This window comes from Achroia grisella, unplaced genomic scaffold, assembly GCF_030625045.1.
Source record: "Achroia grisella isolate CSIRO2021 unplaced genomic scaffold, CSIRO_AGI_Agris_v1 utg241, whole genome shotgun sequence".
Lineage (NCBI taxonomy): Eukaryota > Metazoa > Arthropoda > Insecta > Lepidoptera > Pyralidae > Achroia > Achroia grisella.
Window position 1 is genome coordinate 4064413 of NW_026712734.1, and position 20022 is coordinate 4084434.

At 33.3% G+C, this 20022-nt stretch overlaps 1 protein-coding gene across 1 annotated transcript; it reads right to left on the minus strand.

The window, feature by feature from the left end:
• Positions 1-6600: 6600 nt before the first annotated feature.
• LOC131842506 (facilitated trehalose transporter Tret1-like) lies at positions 6601-15625 on the minus strand. The gene is made up of 3 exons (XM_059191056.1): positions 15483-15625; positions 10851-10983; positions 6601-7888 (listed from the first exon to the last, which is right to left on the minus strand). Exons 1-3 carry the CDS (start codon positions 15519-15521, stop codon positions 6606-6608), a joined length of 1455 nt encoding a protein of 484 aa, XP_059047039.1. The 5' UTR covers positions 15522-15625; the 3' UTR covers positions 6601-6605.
• Positions 15626-20022: the final 4397 nt, after the last annotated feature.

The following is a 20022-nucleotide window of genomic DNA, read 5'->3' on the forward strand; positions in this document are numbered from 1 at the left end:
ATATAACTTTATTTTTCTAAAATAAAAGTAACTAAGTTACTTACTCCTTATTACCTACAGCTACTTGCCAAAAAAATCCCATCAAAATAAGTCCAGCCATTTTAGAGATTAGCTGGAACAAACAGACAGACAGACAAAAATTGTAAAAAATGTTATTTTAGTGTATGTATCGTATTTATATTCAAATGCATGTAGTAAAAATCGGTTATTTCAATATTACAAATAGACACTCCAATTTTATTTATATGTCTGTATTTTTTTGTGTACAATAAAGAATAATTCCTCGCTACAACAACACAATAAATATCTTATTTTGTTTTTTATTTAAACTATATGCTCAAGTGTTACTAAAATTAAAGAAATAAATATTTCAACCTGCAATTAGGTAATAAAGTATAGTATATATTTTTTTAGTTTCTGTCTCTTTCAAGTCATGAATATATTTTTTACTCATGCTAACCTCAATATGCGGAGGGATGGGGATTGTTAGTAATGGGGACTAGTAATCCCCATTGCTAGCAATGTATGGTGTTAGGTCGACCTCCACGCGGTACCTCCTGGAAACCATCGTGATAAATTCCTAGTGAATTTACCACGATGGGCGTTAGCCCATAATGGAGCCCAGGATGATAAGATGAGCATGAGGTCAGGTCAGTTATGACCTGTTATGATCCTCCACTGGTGCCCCGCCAGCGTAACCCGTTAGCGCAGGCGGGTGCACCATTCCATAATCATTCATAAAAAAAAAATTCAATATACGAGTATTTTATCAGCTGAAACCAGTGTCCGATATAAATAGAAAAATAACATATATTTATATATATTAATCTAGTGTACAAAGAAAGACTTATATATAGATTGTATAGTTATTTTTTAGAAGTAGAAATAATCTTTATTCAAATAAACTTTTGAATAGTCATATTTTGATTCTACCACTCATTCGGAATGCAGATTCATCATAAGAAGAATGAGCAAGAAACTTGTGCGTCCTACCCGTTATGACATACGGTGCTGAAACGTGGACACTGACGATACGACTGGTCCACCAACTCAAAGTCGCTCAACGAGCTATGGAAAGGGCTATGCTTGGAGTTTCTCTGAGGGATCAAATCCGTAACGAAGTAATTCGCCAGAGAACTAGGGTCACCGACATAGCTCTTCGTATTTGCAAGTTGAAGTGACAGTGGGCTGGTCATATCTGTCGTAGAACCGATGCTCGCTGGAGTAGGCGTGTTCTAGAGTGGAGACCGCGAATTGGCAAACGTAGTGTAGGACACCCCGCAGCTAGGTGGAGCGACGACATACGTAGGGTTGCGGGTAAAAACTGGAAGAGAAGGGCTGAAGATCGTGCCCAGTGGCGTGCCTTCAGAGACGCCTATGTCCAGCAGTGGACTGCAGTGGGCTGATGATGATGATGATGATGATATGTGCAAATCCTTAATCATCTGGTATGTCAATGCATTTATTGAGTGATACCATGGATGTTATGGGGTATCCACGCTATAAAATTGCTATGTAGATTGTTGCAGGGGAATGAGTACGATTTTGTTTGTCGAGAGGATGTATATTACAGATGGTAATAAACAGACAATATGTACACAGAAATAATGATCTTATATACTAATTAACAATAGGAAAATGTAAGGTGGGGTGACACAGTTTAGACACAGCAGTGCTTAGTAGACAATATTGATTTGTCTTACTTAGACATTATTAAGTGCAATTATTATTTTGATGTATCTAGTTAACTGTGTCCCATATAGATATTCTTCAATATTCGTTTAAAATAAAAATCAAATACAATTAAAAAAATATTTATTCGTGTAGGACATTTTAGACGCTTATGAACGTAATTTTTTTTACATTATAACTAAAATTTTTTCCCCACCGTCCAGTTCAGTATATAGATACAATGGAGAGGAACTGGCAAGAAATTCAATAGATTTTTTTAAAGCCAGTTTATTTACAATGTTTATATAGGTGTCTATGTCTAACATTAATGTTAGACATGAAAATTTCGTGCATGAACAACTATTGCCATGCACGCTCGTCACTCAAGTAATCGTTTTGTGAGTAATATAGGCTTTGCTCAGTAAAAAATAATTTAACAGATGTTTTGTATTTATTTATGTAACACCTTCCTTAAAATATTATATTAATTCTTACGCGTTACATGCACATACCACGATAGACGAGTCCTCTTCTCCGACACCGGCGCCACTTTCATACTTCCTCTAATTATATATATATCTGATCCATACAAGCCAGCGGTCTTGTAAATTTTTTCCTTAAACTTAAGGGAACACGTGAGTCATACGCCATCGCGCAAAACGTTCTAAATAATTATATGCACTAATTCTATGCACAGAATAACTTGTCAATAACCCGCGTTAAAAAAACTATTATCAGTTTTATACAAATAAAAATACCATTTGTCTGTTTTAAGTTTATGCCTAAAAATAGTGCCTGTCAGATTATTGTATAATATAAGTATAAATTTATATTATACATGCTGCGGAATTAATTCAATTAATTGAACATTGTCTTGTACAATATACAGTAAGTCTAACCTTGAATGTTCAAATTCAAAATATCTTTATACATGTAGGCCCATTACAGACTCTTATGGTATGTCAAATCTACCGTCAGTTCAGATTGATTTCGAGCTGAGAAATTTCTCAGCATGATTTTTTTTTAAATAAATGTACATGTTTACAATAATACAGATTCAGTTAAATTCAAATTTGGGAGAATAGTGTGACATATGCTATTGCAAAAAACAAAAAATCGTTCGCAACCGAACAGACCAGTCCCAACAAGCAAACATGTTGTAATCAAAGTACCTTTTTAAATGTAATAGATAAATGTCTTTTCCAAAATAAATGTCTTTTAAGAAATTGAACGCAACACGGTAATTCGAAAGTTCGTTTCTTCATTGCTTCATTGAGATGTCAACAGTTGGCAATACCTCTAACAGTACTATTAAAAAAAATTGTTCCATATTATGTAATAATTGACAACTTTCTTTCACATTGATTTTGATTTGATTGAGATTAATTCTTAATCATTGTTTTCGAATAATTTAGTTTGTAATACATATAATTGTCAAAATTATAAAATCTACCGGAAAAAAAAATGATATCCCTGGACAGTTCACAGAGCCATCTAGTGCCAAGCTAAGCAGATCTTGTGTGTTCTGATCTAGACACGCGGCAGCGTGTCAAGCCGAGTTTCAAGTAAACTGGCCTGCAGCACCGTGTGTATATTTACACGAACCATTTGGAGCCACTTTTGACCCCCTCATAACTCAAAAACTCTTTCACACAAACCTGTCAAATTTGGTTCATATATTGAGACTTGCGAGATAAATATGTGTTCCAAATTTCATAAACATATCTCAAACGGTTATTTAGATATTAATGTCCAAAAATCGTCATTTTTATCACTGATCAACTATAGATCAAAATTATAACCCACTTCCAGATGACCTAGGAAGTTCAATTTTGGTATGCAGATAGGTAATTAGGTGAATATAAAGGAAAAAATCTGAAACTGGTAAATTGTTATCATTTTACTACAATTTTTCACTTTAATTGATTCTATTTCAACTTATACTGGACACATACTAAAATTCTATGAAAACGTCGATAGCCACCAATTGACATTGATCCCTGGCGAAAAATCTCATCTTGTACTGGACGGGGACTAATATTGTATGAAAACGTCGATCATTACCAATTTACGTTGACCCCTTCACATCAGTGTCGATAACTAGCAAACTTCAAATATTGCATTGAGCGGTAAACACTAGTTGCTATAATTTAGATTCTGTCTAAAATATACTCGTACTTATAACTAGGAGTATAGTCGAATTTCGTATTTATTATGTTATTAACTGAGATTTGGTATTAATTATTGTTTCAATATTTAGCGCACATCGATAGTGTAAAATCATTATTTTTATAAATAATTATTAAATAATAGGCATTTCGGTATAGGGCGCCGCGGCGGCGCCGTGTGGGAGCGGTGCGATAAAACGTTGACGCGAACCTGTCCGAGCGAATGGCAGCCGCCCTCATGTCTCAATGTTTTGTTTCTCGATATCTAACCTATAAGGTTGCGATTTATGCTACGAAATTTATAGCTTTCTTAAATTATACTTATATATTTGTGATTATATTATTATTACATTATTTTAGTAAATACGCATGGTATAGACAATAGTTTAAACCAAAAATTAATAACAATTTTTGTATAGTTATAAGTAGGAATGTATAGTTAATTGGAGAATGAGAACTCATTGGTAACAAATTGTTTTCTTGAGAATTCAATAGATAACAGTCAATTTGTTACATAATCGTCTTTACGAACTATAACGTGTCAATACGAAGTTTCAGATATTAAATAATGTACATGTTGATAGAGAACAATTCCGTATTTGCTTAACATATGCTATTACTATCCACAAATCACAGGGCCTTAGTTTTGGCAGTCCTCTTCTCAACATAGCCTCCTCTATATTTAATAAAGGGCAGGTTTACGTTGGACTCTCCAGAGTTAAAACCTTAGATGGAGTACGTCCTAACAATTTAGATCCAAGTCACGAGAGCTCTATTGTAGAGTACAACCATCTGTGGACGTTATACCGCCCCGATTTGCCCAAAAATTCCTGATACTGAATTGGCATTGCACTTGAACATTTAAAAGTTACAAGAAAATATAGAAAATAACACAAAAAAAAGACAATTATATCCCGTAAATATACGAAAATACAGTAATTTATCAAAAATAAATTGGTATTAATTTAGTTATAAATAAGTACTTCGTATAATTTATGTACAAAAAGTAATGATATCCCATCAAAAACATAAATGTGAAATGATAGCCGAGTTTAATATTAAGATATATGCCTTGATTGTTGACTTCTACGACAAAAGAGATGAGATCTAAATGGGTGCCAAGTTCAATGGTCTGTCCTGAAATGTATTTATAACAATATAAAATATCATTTCTTCTTATAACTTAGGATAATATACTGTAGCCTAAGGTCTAACTTGGCTAGTTTTCATATACGAAATATACTGTAGCCTTCGCAAGTTCTAAACATGTTACTTGTCGGTTCCTATTTTAATATTAATAGTAACTAGCAATCGAAAGTAATAATTGGTATATGAGAACTGGCCAAGTTAGACCTTAGGCTACAGTATATTATCCTAAGTTATAAGAAGAAATGATATTTTATATTGTTATAAATACATTTCAGGACAGACCATTGAACTTGGCACCCATTTAGATCTCATCTCTTTTGTCGTAGAAGTCAACAATCAAGGCATATATCTTAATATTAAACTCGGCTATCATTTCACATTTATGTTTTTGATGGGATACATTTTTTTCGTAATACGTACAGAATGTACATAGAAACCACCCACACCATTACAAAAAATCGTAATCATGAATACAAATGTTTGTACCATGCGAGAAATCGAACCCGCGACCATCGGAAGTCAAGTGTGATGTTAAACCGCTAAACCACCATACCATGTGGTGGCCTCTGACTTTAATTATTACAATTAATTTGTCAATTTTCTACATTTTTTAACTTGACAATATAGTTAGATACAATTTTTTTCTTATTTTTTTTCTTGCCACAGACAGTAGTCCGGGCCCTTGTTATTTTATTGTATTGGTATTTGTAACTTAGTATGCTCATTTCAGAGTATTCCGCACTACATAAATTACAATTAAAACTTAATAAATTACTTTTTTTTAAATACAATTTTCCACAGACATATTCGTCCGTGCCTTTTTTAATTTACTTTAATATTATTATATTTCTTTAATTTCCACTTTTGTACAACTCCAGCCGAGATGTTACAATTTGCCTAACAGTGGCACCGAGGCAGACGTTATCCGTCTGGCCCAGAACCACCGCTGGCCGGCCGGGTGAGTTGACAACATGCAGTGTCACCTATCTTTATTAGGAGCCAGTTACATTTTCCAATATGCATATACAATCATATTAATAAATTACTGAATGAATAATTAATACTAAAATTTAATGACAAAATGAAAATTAACAATAAAATTTAAACTAAAAATGAAAATATATAATTATCATCAGATCTATTGGTAATTTAGTAAACATTTTATTAATATTGTGATGGCGGGGAGCGGTGGTGAGAGTAAACACACACAGTAGGGTGTAACTTGTATATTAACTGTTACATCTTGATTTACTCTAGCTTAGACTAATTACATAAACTATATATATGGGCAACTGCGTGACCTACATGTCGTTAGACAAAACGTACACTGGCACAATCTTCTATTCAACGTGTTGATTTCCACGTACTATATCACAATATTTTGCTGCATTCCGCACTATATCAATTACAATTAAAATCAAATTAAAACACAATAAATTACTTACTGTTAATTAAAACTAAAATTTAATGTCAAACTGAAAATTAACAATAAAATATACACTAAAAGTGAAAATGTATATTAAACATGCAGAATTATATTCTTAATACTATCAGTAAGAGATAAAGATGTACAGAACATCTTTGATTGAGAATAATATTCTGAATGTGATGTCTGATCTATACTTTAATAGGCGTTAATTCGTCGTTCTGTGAATTAGTGTCCTGAGAAGGTTTTATCCAATACTCTTCCTCTATATTTTGCAGAGTTTTATCTTTTGTTTCCGGTAACATACAATATGTAACTATCAACGCGTAGGTTAACAGTATGGCATACATTAAAAATGTACCATACATTCCTATTGCCTCGATTAAGTATGGAAACGTTTTAATTTTTAATGTAATATTTAAAGATGCGAACAGTGTTGTTATCATAGTAGATACTTCTTTATATTCTAAAGGAAATATTTCACTAGATACTGTGCACACTAATGGTATAGATCCAGCCGAGAATGAAAATACAAGTAAGTACAATAGTGAGGAACCTACAATAAAATCTTTGAACAAATGTTGCTCTTTCAAATACGCATAACCTGATAGAAACATGTAGCTTAATACATTCAAACCAATTAATAGTTTTAATGCAGTACATCTCTTTATTTTTGTATGTATTGGTATTGCACATAAACAGGATACAATCCTTAAAACACCTATGATCATAATATTAGTGGGTACATTAATATCATCACCCAATAACATGGTAAGTATATCTATCGCGTATGTTTCTATTATCATATATCCACACCACAATTCTATTATATCTAAATGCAACATTATAATCAGAGGTTTGTAAAAATCAGGTCTCTTTAAAAAACTTATAACATGCAGTACTTTATCTTTTAAACTACTCTTATTTGATTCACATTTCATCGATTTTTTTATTACAGCAGCTTTAATCATAGCATCTAATTCGTCTTCTTCATCAAAACCTCTTAACCAATGAAAGACCTTTCTACACTCATCATATCTAGCATTTGTGGCTAGAAAAACTGGAGTTTCTGGTGATATGGTTATAATTATTGCATCTAATACTGCTATGGACAAACAAAATAACGCTGTTTGATTCCAAATTAAGAAGGATCCTATCATATGTACTATTAAACCTCCCAACAGCATAGTCAATGTCATTACAGATAAAAAAGCGCCTCTGTATTTTGGAGTAGTGTATTCACCTATTAATACGGATGCTGACATACTAGATAAACCTAATGCTACACCCTGAAGGAATCTTGATGTTAATATTAAATTTACATCTGAAGCTGCAAAAATACAAGACCAAGCGATTATCATTATGATCGCACTGACGAGGTTTGCCTTCCGTCGTCCATATTTCCTCATTATGAAGGGACCAATAATCACGCCCGGGAAAAATGAACAGAAAAATGACAGTCCGTTGATCGACGCTGAAACGAAAGAAAATAAGTTAGTAACTTAAGTAATCATTATATGCAAAAATTACGTGTCACGTTGTTTGTCCGCGATGGACTCTTACTACTGAACCGATTACGAATTTAATTTGCATATTGTGTTCAATTTGATTAGGTGGTGTTATATACGGTGTTACATATGAATGTATATGTAGATGGATGGACTGTGTGAAAGATGATATGGTGAGAAAGGGAGTACATAACGGAATGACTGCGAACAGAGATGAATGGAAGAGAAAAACATATTACGCTGACCCCAAATAAATGGGATAGGAAGAAGCAGATTATAATGATTGTGTTCAATTTGATCCAACTCAAAAGAGACTTACATCTCAATTTATAGTAGCAAATTATTTGTTTATTATTTGACAGGCACTATTATCTGTTAACTCCAAAGTAGTCTAAGAGATGGTAATATCTGTTGATTGGACTGAGTAAATATTCAATAGATGGCGCTATGTTAAAAATACAATTTAACATATATGTAGGTATATGTATAACTAGCTGACCCGGCCACGCGTTGCTGTTCTCTAAGATAACTATAGATATATATATTTTGGTTAAAATTCCAGGTTCTTTATTTGTAAAACATGCGATTACATGAAGAGTTGTATTGTATACATATAGAAGGAATTTATCCGACATGTTTCGGCTAGATGGCATACAAAAATTATTAAATTTACACGTTAAATTGTGTAGCGTATGTGAAAACACACGGTTTATTATTGTAGAATGTCCGAAATAATTTTCTTCAGTAATCCATAATTTCTGTGAATCTAGTGTAATGCATAGATCTCGACTACTAAAGAAAATTTAGTGGCTGATTTGTATAAGCGCTCAGTTTTACTATCATCTCGACCCCTCCGATCGATCCCCCGTCCAATTCAAACGGGGATCGAAATTACGACGGCCTGAGCCGAGGTTCGAACCCCTAGTGGTGCCCTCAGACTAAAGTCGTATCCGTCGGGCAGGAGTTGGCCTTCAGCCGCTCCATAAGTCCTTCCGCGGGTTTGGAGTGCCATCTGCACTCGCCCCATAACGTCCGGTGAAGCTGTAAAGGCCAGCTACGGCCAACAGCATTAGAGTAGTCCGAAAAAAAAAAAATATATCTGCGCAGGCGCCGCGGAGCAAAAACGTGGAGCTGTGGCTAACGAGCCGATATTATGTCGATAACAACTTACATACCAGGAGATACAAGACCTAAATAACAAATAAGTGAACACATTAGTTTGTATTCAAGTCTTAAATATGTAACACTAGCTACCCGCCCGGGCTTCGTACGGGTGTATATCTATACTAATATTATAAAGCTGAAGGATTTGTTTATTTGTTTGAATACGCTAATCTCAGGAACTGCTGGTTCGAATTGTAAAAATTATTTTTGAAAAAATAAAAAAAAATAACATTACGATAGACCAATAGGAGCGGAGCCCCAATGTAAAGTATTGCAAAATGTGGGGAAACGAAACGCAGACGAAGTTGCGTCGGTCAGCTAGTGTATTATACGAGTATATATAAACCTTCCTCTTGAATCACTATCTATCACTACCTATCTATTTCAAACAACTGCATTAAAATCCGTTGCGTAGTTTAAAAGATCCAAGTGAACAGACAGCGGAAGTGTTTTGCTATGTAAACAATGTTCAAAATCTTAGTACTTTAGTGGTTTATAACAAACTAGCTACCCACCCGGCTTCGCACGGGTATACTTGTATTATACATATAAACCTTCCTCTTGAATTACTCTATATTTAAAAAGAAACCGCTTCGAAATCCGTTGCGTAGTTTTAAAGATTTAGCAACTTTGTTTTATACTATGTAATGATAATTAGTTTAAATATCTGTTACATAATAACAGCCTGTTAATTTATGAACTACACTTGTTTACTAAAAAAAAAATTTATTAGGTTTTTTGTGCCTATCTATAGGAATAAATAAAATTGAAGTGACTATTTGCAATTTCAAATTTATAGTTTTGCTCTAAATGCATTTGATAGGACGGTACATCAAAAAATGTATATAAAATATTATAATCTATCGGTGTCTGTCTGTTTGGTCGCAATTGAATCAACGGAAGTAATTAAAAGTAGCTATTTTCACGGTAAATTCCTATAGATATCTAATATAACTACCAGACCATGTATAACTTAATTGTTTGATTAAACTTTAAAGACACGTGTATGTAAATGAATCATATGTAAAAACAATTACTTTCAATACAAATTTATTTTTCAATATCAGTTTAAATTATGCGGAGTCATTGGCTCCTATTTTGAGACTATATTATTATGTTTATTTTAGCTTAATATTGTTATAATAACTGTAGCTGTACCCGTGGTAAAATTCAATATAAAATATAGCCATTAAAATCCATTCAATAGTTTTTGTGTAAAAGAGTTACAAACGTACTCACAAATTACCGCGTTTATAATACTAACTGTGCCCGCGGTTTGAACAGCATGATTTTTTCAGCCTATGTGTTATTCTGATGCATAAGCTATATTACTGTAAAGTTTCATCAAGATTCGTTCAGTAGTTTTTGCGTGAAAGAGTAACAAACATCCATACTTACAAACTTTCGCGTTTATAATATAAAAAAAAAAAGATTCTTCAACTGAAACAACTCATAATCAAGCCAGCGCCTGAAATATATGAAATAGACCTTCGCAGTCGACTTTCTTCAAAGTATATCTCGGTATTACAACACAACTACATCAACTAACATAGGCTATATTCTAAACGGGCAGTACCACAGGATCATCATCTCAGCTCGGAAGACGTCCACTGCTGAAGAAAGGCCTCCCCAAATATCTCCACGACGATCGGTCCTGCGCTGCTCGCATCCAATGCCTTCCAGCGATCTTGACCAGATCGTCGGTCCACCTTGCTGCAGGCCTTCCCACAGGATGAAACTAGTGAAGACATATACTTGTCTTACCTATCCAGGATTCGATATAAATATTCATATTCATCTTGGGGTTTTGGCGTAACTGCGGCAAGAGTATGGCGGTAAAGCCAAGTACTAAACCGTGCTCCATCACTCCCAGGGATACTCCACCAGTCACCAGGCACTTGAAAAAGCAGATAAATTGAGGAAAATGTACATGAGTTGCTTTTTATTGTTGGGGGCGTTTGGGCTGCTATCAGGTGCTTGGACCTGTAGCACTGCGACCTACATAGATCTATTGTGCTCGCCCTTTTTCAGAGTTCGCTACCTACACAATACACGACAAGAATTGAAGTATATTCTTTTTTTTTCACACTACTCTAATGCTGTTGGCCGCAGCTAGCCTTTACAGCTTCAACGGACGTTAGGGGGCGAGTGCAGATGGCACTCCAAACCCGCGGAAGGACTTATGGAGCGGCTGAAGGCCAACTCCAGCCTGACGGATACGACTTTAGTCTGAGGGCACCGCTAGGGGTTCGAACTTCAGCTCAGGCCGTCGTAACATCGGTCCCCGTTTGGGTTTTTGCAGGCGCGGTTTTTCTGCGCTAAATCGCACGTCGGGAGTGCGATCAGCGTACAAAATCGTGTGTGATTTTACTATTTTACTATTTTTTGTGATCACTCTTTCACGTGTAATATCTTTTTAACGTGTTAAGTTAAAAACCTTAAACGCCAAGGTCGTCAATATTTCATTCTGAATTTTTTTTTCAAAAATTGATTCCATTGAATAAAGTCTATTCTTATCTGTACATTAGAATAAAATAAAAAAATACCTATGTAATTCTTCTATTTGTTTCTAAAACTGGTTTCAGCTTGTAATAAAATACTCGTATATTGTGTTATCTATTTATTTCTTTAATTTCGAAACACCTGTACGTTTTATTTTAAATAAAAAACAAAATAAGATATTTATTATTTTGTTATAGTGAGGAACGATTTTATTTATATTATATTATAATTTCATTCCATTATTATTTTTATTTAGCATTGGCTTGATAATAGTCACTAATTTCATATAATTCTCAACGTATTACAGTAATTAAAAGTAATTTAGTTTCACTTACTAATAATTAATCAATTATATGAATAATAAATAATTAAATAAAATAAAAATAAAAAGCTTTTATTGCTATACTAATATTTTTACATTTGGTTAATATTATTATCAATAAACGGTACAGCTTATCTTCCGACATAGGCCTCCTCTAAAGATTTCCATTCTGTCCTGTCCTTTGCTTTACGAGTCCATATTGGACCGGCTGTTTTCCTAATATCATCTTCCCATCTTACTTTCAGTCTAATAAATAATTATTCATGAATAGAATAGAATAGAAAATCATTTATTCAAATAAACTTAATTTAAGCACTTTTGAACAGTCATAACAATTTGTTTTTTATCGGAAAGCTGTCTCGTCACAAGAAGAATGAGCAAGAAACTTGTGTGTTGCTCTTTTAAATAATCCTTGTAAGTTTACATTTACAATGTTTTTTGTAACTGTGAGTATATTGAAAAATTAATAATAAATAAACTTCCTTCGGATCACTGTGGTCAAGTTGTTAAGTTTAGTAATCAGACTAAAAAAAATACCAATAATAAAAGATCAAAAAGACAAATAAATGCTTACAATATTAATAAATACAAAAGCACGGTTAAATATAAATTAGACTTAGAGTTACAATCTGTCAGTCTTAATAATCCTGATATTCTTTACACCAAGTTAATTAGTCTTTTGTCAAAAGAATACCAGAATATTTTCAAGAAAAGAGAATATTGTGTTAAATCTAAATTTACAGAATGGGCAACAGTAGGAATACTTAAAAGTAGAAACATTTTATTTGATTTATATGATCAAAAAAATATAGATTTGATGACAAATTTACAACTTATGTGAGAAATTACTCTAAAATTTTCAAACAAGTTTGTATTGCAGCTAAATCTAATTTTATAAATAAACAAATTAATCAGTCCTCTGACAAAATTAAGACCATCTGGGGAATTATAAACAAAGAAACTGGACGGTCTGAAAAAGCCTGCAATCAATTCTCATTAAATTGTGACAATAAGTTAATAACAGCAACAAAAGATATAGTTCATATTTTTCAAGATTTTTTTGCTAATATTCCAATTGATATTACATCTTCTCTAGACTCATCTCCAATTCGGGCAAAAACATTACTGGAGGCTAATGTCAGCCCTTGCTCTTTAACATTTAAATTTTCACATGTCAGCCCTTTTCATGTCATAAAAATATTCAAACAGTTAAATTTAAAAAATACGGAAGATCTCTGGGACATGTCAGTTAAAGTAGTTAGTTCATTCATAGATATTGTTGCTCCTTATCTAGCTACTATTTTCAATAAATGTGTTGATAATGGCGTGTTTCCTCAATTAATGAAATTTAGCAAATTAATTCCACTCTTTAAATCTGGAGATAGATTTGAGCTAGGCAACTATAGACCAATTTCTATTTTGCCAGTTCTAAGTAAAGTATTTGAAAAGATTATGTTTAACCAAATGTTAAAATACTTCAGGGATAACGGACTGCTTCACAGTCAGCAATATGGTTTCACTGCCGGCAAGTCTACTACTGATGCAGGTGTGGCGCTTATTACACATATATTCGAATCATGGGAAAAATCACAGGATGCTCTCGGCGTTTTTTGTGACTTGTCGAAGGCGTTTGATTGCGTAGATCATGAAACACTTTTGTACAAGCTCAAACACTATGGTATTAGAGATAATGACCTAAGTCTAATGAAAACTTATCTAGAGGATAGAGTGCAAACTGTAGATATTGATGGTGTAAAGTCTAAGGGAACTAATATAAAAATGGGCGTTCCTCAAGGTTCAATATTAGGCCCATTTCTCTTTTTAATTTATATAAATGACCTTCCCTACATGGTAGAGAAAGTTGCAGACATAGTGTTATTTGCGGATGATACTTCGTTAGTGTTTAAAATTGGTCGCCAATGTAATCAATTAGACGATGTAAATTATGCTATCTCTGCTATACTAAATTGGTTCACATGTAATAATCTATTACTGAACTCCAACAAAACTAAGTGCATTAAATTCACGCTGCCTAATGTAAAACAAGTAAATACGCAGCTATTGCTTAATGATGAAATAGTAAATTTTGTTAATGATACAGTTTTTTTAGGAATAACAGTGGACTCGAAGTTACAATGGGGGCCCCATATTTCAAAATTAGCCAGTAGACTTAGTTCTGCTGCTTATGCAATTAGAAGGATAAGGCAATTAACAGACGTGGCGACGGCAAAACTTGTATATTTTAGTTATTTCCATAGCATTATGTCATATGGCATACTGCTATGGGGTAAAGCTGCCGATATAAATACTATATTTATTTTACAAAAGAGAGCCATACGTTCTATTTATGGTATGGGTTCTAGAGAGTCATTACGTCAATGCTTTAAACAATCAAATATCCTCACCGTTGCCTCACAGTACATTTATGAAAATATTATGTATACAAGGAAAAACTTAGATAGTTTCAAGAAACTTAAAGACTGTACAAGTAGAAACTTACGCAATAAAAATAAGCTAATTTTACCGAAATGCCGTCTACACAAAGTTAGTAATTCATTTTATGGTAATTGCGTAAGATTCTATAATAAACTGCCAGAGTCTACGCTAAATCTTACAGAGAGGCAATTCAAATCTTATATTAAACAAATGTTATGTAAAAAAGCCTATTATAAGATAGATGAATTTATAGATGATAGCAATATATAGCAAGAATAAGTTTATTTGCGGACAACGTTATAATTTTAATTTTCATACTGCTTTCTTGATATATGATAGCGTAGCGGCTTTTGTATTGATAGCCGCATGCATCCTTATGTAAAGTGCGAATACTGTAACTACCATATAGTAATTTTTGTAGCTGTGACGTGGTCGTGTGGAATGAGTAGTCATGCTCACTAAAATGTCCAGACATGTGGCGGCGTGGTGGGCCGGGTCAATGGGCTCCCTAAAATATGGTCGAGCGCAGTGATGGCTGGCTCATCCGTCATACTCGTGAACGAGTGCTGCTTGTAGGGACTGGTCTGCTCTTATCACTACGACTGATTTAATCTTATTGCATGATTATATTTGACCCAAAAAATTAGTGCTTGTTGGTGGTTTGTATTCACACGTTTCGACTTGTAAATGTAAACTTACAAGGATTATTTAAAAGAGCAACACACAAGTTTCTTGCTCGTTCTTCTTGTGATGAGACAGCTTTCCGAACGAGTGGTAGATAAAAAACAAATTGTTATGACTATTCAAAAGTGCTTAAATTAAGTTTATTTGAATAAATGATTTTCTATTCTATTCTATTCTATTCTACAAGTCGAAACGTGTGAATACAAACTACCAACCAGCACTATTTTTGGATCAAATATAAATATACAATATGATTAAATCAGTCGTAGTGATAAGAGCAGACCAGTCCCTACAAGCAGCACTCGTTCACGAGTATGACGGATGAGCAAGCCATCACTGCGCTCGACCATATTTTAGGAAGCCCAATGACCCGGCCCACCATTAATAATATATGAATAAATGTATATATATATGAATAAATAATTAAATTAAAAAAAATATGCTCCACTTACTTGTCTTATCAAGGGCACAAGTTTAGACTTCAAACTCATTCTGTACAATATATATCAGAAATAAAGTGATCATACTAAGTACAATGAACTATATTTATTAATTGTATTGTTACGCTAAAAATAAATTACGGCAGTGGTATGTTCATTACACATCTACAGAGCGAGTGAGCGGAATATGTATCACTTCATTTGTGCTTATAGTTCGCGACTCGGAGCCTTCGATTTAGTTCAATCAAATCATATTACAGTTGATTGGAATGAACTAAATGATAAAGAACAATTCTACGTCAGGATAATAAATACGTTTTAGCTACTAAAAACCACAGCAAACAACACCTTGTGACGAAGACAAACCATAGTATTGCGACTGGGGAATGTGTACAAGGGAAATATGAAACTCCAGCTTTATAAGTGTAAGTGTATTAAATTTACGCTCCCCAATGTAAGGAAGGTTGATTCAAAAATCGTACTGAACAATAAACTTATTAACTTTGTTGATGATATTGTATTTCTTGGTAACACATTAGACTCCAAACTACAATGGGGTGCTCATATTTCTAAATTGGCGAATAGACTTAGTTCTGCTGCTTATGCGGTTAGAAGAATTAGACAATAAACAGACGTGGCAACGGCTAAACTCGTGTATTTTAGCTATTTTCATAGCATTATGTCATACGGTATTTTATTGTGGGGCAAAGCAGCTGATATAAATACAGTATTTATTTTGAAAAAGAGGGCCATCCGCTCCATTTACAGTATGGGTTCCAGGGAGTCTTTGCGTGAATGTTTTAAAGAATCAAATATCCTCACCGTTGCTTCTCAATACATCTACGAAAATATTATGTATGCCAGGAAAAACATTAACATTTTTTTAAAAAAGTAGGTGATTACACTAATTAAAGCTTACGTAATGTCAACAAACTAGTTTTACCTAAGTGTCGTTTAACGAAAGTCAGTAATTCGTTTTATGGAAATTGCGTAAGTTTTACAACAAACTCCCAGAGTCTGTAGTCAATTTGCCAGAAAAAAAAATCAAATGTGTCATAAAATTTTTTCTTTGTAAAAAAGCTTATTATAAAATTGAAGAATTTATAAATGATAATAATGTTTATGTAGAAAATATCTAATTTAAAATTCATAGCGCTGACAATGTTATCTGATTGAACAGAGATTAAGCGCGTAGCGGTTTCTATGTTGATTGTCGCATGCCTAACCCTTGTTGTTAATTAAATATAAGTAAATCAATATCTATTTAAGAGAGCAACACACAAGTTTCTTGCTTATTCTTCTTGTGATGAATCTGCATTCCGAATAAGCGGTAGAATAAAAAAACTTGACTATTCAAAAGTGCTTATATTAAGTTTATTTGAATAAAGATTATTTCTATTTCTATATCTGTGGCGAATTAACTGTTATCGTTGCAACACAAATAACAGGCCTGTCTATCGAGACCGAATTACTTTCTTGTACATACCTACTATATATATTGCGAAGTATGTGGTACAATAGAGGATGTATATCATTTGCTGATGGAGTGTGTCAGGAACTAGAGTCTACGACATGGAATAATGTCAGACTATGAAATAAATATATTAGATGTTGCTGCCATACAAACTGTTTTAACCGATCCTTCGGGCGGTGCGGCTGAGGCAATTTGTTCACTGGTGAGGTAATGAAGTGATTGGTTTTAGAGTACAATGGGACTGACATGTACTTAGATGGTACAAATGTCCCTAAATTTAAAAAATATTAAAAAAAAACATACATATATATCAATTGTAAATACTTGTATATTATAAATATGTACATAGCCATCTGGACTCATCATTTCACCTCCTCCTTTCCTGCTGCAGCTACAAAGAACACAATGAACATAAATAATAGCAGTTCCGACATAGCCGCTAAATATCTAAATAATTATTATAGATATAAATTGTGACAATTATAATTACCTGAAATATTTAATAAAATGCCTCAAGATATTAGAAATCAAAATAGATGTAAATACTTTTATATCTAAATATATATAACTCAAAGGTGACTGACGTAGTGATCTATCAACGTACAGCCCAAACCACTCGATGGATCGGGCTGAAATTTGGCATGCAGGTAGATGTTATAACGTAACATTCGCTAAGAAAGGATTTTGATTAATTCTACCCCCAAAGGGATAAAATAGGGGATGAAATTTCATATGAAACTTTGTCAATTTTAAACCAACCAACCAATTCTTTTCCTAACTTAATAGTATGTAACATATAAATATTGTAAAACTGTCTACTGTATTATTAGTAAGATTTAATAACGAAAAAAAATACCTTTACATTTATTATTGTAATAGAGTAAGTCGAGTAAAGTGAAAAGTAAGTATTGACAGTAAAATGTTGACTGTTTGCGTGTGACGCAACACGACCTTGGAGAGATGCAATGTCTCTTCAAATTTGTCCGTTCCGTCATACTCGTGAACGAGTGCTGCTTGTAGGACTGGTCTGCTCTAATCACTATGACTGATTTCCTCTTGTTAATTGTTTAACCAGTTGGTTGTATACTTAATATTTTTTATATTTGAGTATTTAATTGAATTAGTGCTAATTGATAGTTTGTATTCACACACTTAAACTTAAAAATGTAAAGTGAGAATAAAATTATTTAAAAGAGCAACACGCAAGTTTCACGCTTGTTCTTCTTGTGATGAGACAGCTTTCCGAATGAGCGGTAGATTAAAAAAAAATGTGATGACTATTCAAAAGTGCTTCAATGTAAGTCTATTTGAATAAATGATTTTCTATTCTATTCCTAATAGAGATAGAACTAATACTGCACAATACCTACATAGTAACTTTTTGGCAGCTGCAATAGGTGATACTGTGGATATCTGACCCAAGCAAATGACATTTGATAAAGTCTAGGTCGCTCGAGTCAAAGGGTAGCCTACTAGGCTGGACCATCTCTAACTCTATAAGTGTCCTTCTTTCTTCATTAGCCCGCTATTTTCTTTTGTTATTTTTAGCAAGACCTCTATAATATTTCATAAAACGAACTAAAGAGCGAATGATCTGTCCATTAGTTAGCGTAGTTCGCAGTTCGCGCTCTTCGAACTAGATCTTTTATGAACTACACAACACTAATAACAGAATACTTACTTGCGTCAATGCCTTATTAAGTTTCTGTGTACATATGTACATAAATTTGCGACTTGTGTATTGTAATTATACAAATTTTTACAGTTATATTCACACATATGTGCACCGGTATGTACCCGTACACTTATACACATATTTGTTCACATATAACCTTTATTTAATTTTTTTTAGCTGCCAATCAGCTTGATTTGTAAGCTATATTTCGCTTGAAGGATTAATTATTGAATTCGGATATATAATACAAAAAAAATTCAAAATTCAAAATATCTTTATTCATGTAGGTCTATTACAGACTCTTATGATATGTCAAATCAACCGTCAGTTCGGAATGATTTCGAGATGAGAAGAACTGACAAGAAACTCAGCTAGTATTCTTTTCAAATTAACATTACACATGTTTACAATAATACACATTAATTTTTAAATTCAAACTTGGGAGAATAGAGTGACCAGCATATGCAAAAGCAAATAGTCTAATCAGTGTTTGCAACCCAAACAGATCAGTCCCCACAAGCAGCACTCGTTCACGAGTATGACGTTCACAAATGGTATTTTAATCATCCGATATGGCAATGTATGTTTTGAACGGTACCATAGATGTCATAGGGCAGGGTAGGCGAACCTTTATGCATCAACGTGCCATTTTTTTCCAGAAACTAATTTAATGGCGTCATTGATGTGCCATTAAATAATATTGACTTTCTGATTATTTGGAAAACAATAATAATAAATACTATCAAAACTCTCTATGAAATAAAGTAAACAAAAGAGGTACATTTTGGATTGTTTTCATTACACGCATAAATTAAATTACTGTAAAATTAGTGTGACTTCTGTTGCTGCAGGTTAGATGACAAATAATTTATGTCAGGCTTGTACGATGTTACTTTTAGCAAAATGCATGCTGAACTGGATTCATCTGTCAAACGGTTTCTAACCGAGTTTTTAATTTTATTCATCTCTGAAAATAATGACTCGCAGGCATAGGTAGATGAAAATATTGTTAAATGGCACGAGCCAGTTTCTTCAAACAGTTTTATGATCGACGACGTGCCCAAAATATTGTGCCATTGGTTCTCCTACCCTGTCATAGGGAGTGTATCCACTCAATAAAATTACGATGTAGATATTCTTCAGTGTTTCATTCTGAAAGTTCACTATTTATTTTTTATAATTTATTTAGACTCTTTATTGCACCACAAAACAAAAATTACACAACAAAAAAATTTATAAAATAGAAAGTATACATTGACTGATACAAAGGGAAGGAAAAGGGAAGGGAAGAAAAAAGTATGGAAGAGATTGCTTAGCAATAATGGTCTTATTGCTAAGCAATCTCTTCCATACTACTTTTGGGTGGATAGAGATATATAAAATATGGAAAGGGTAGGTGGCGC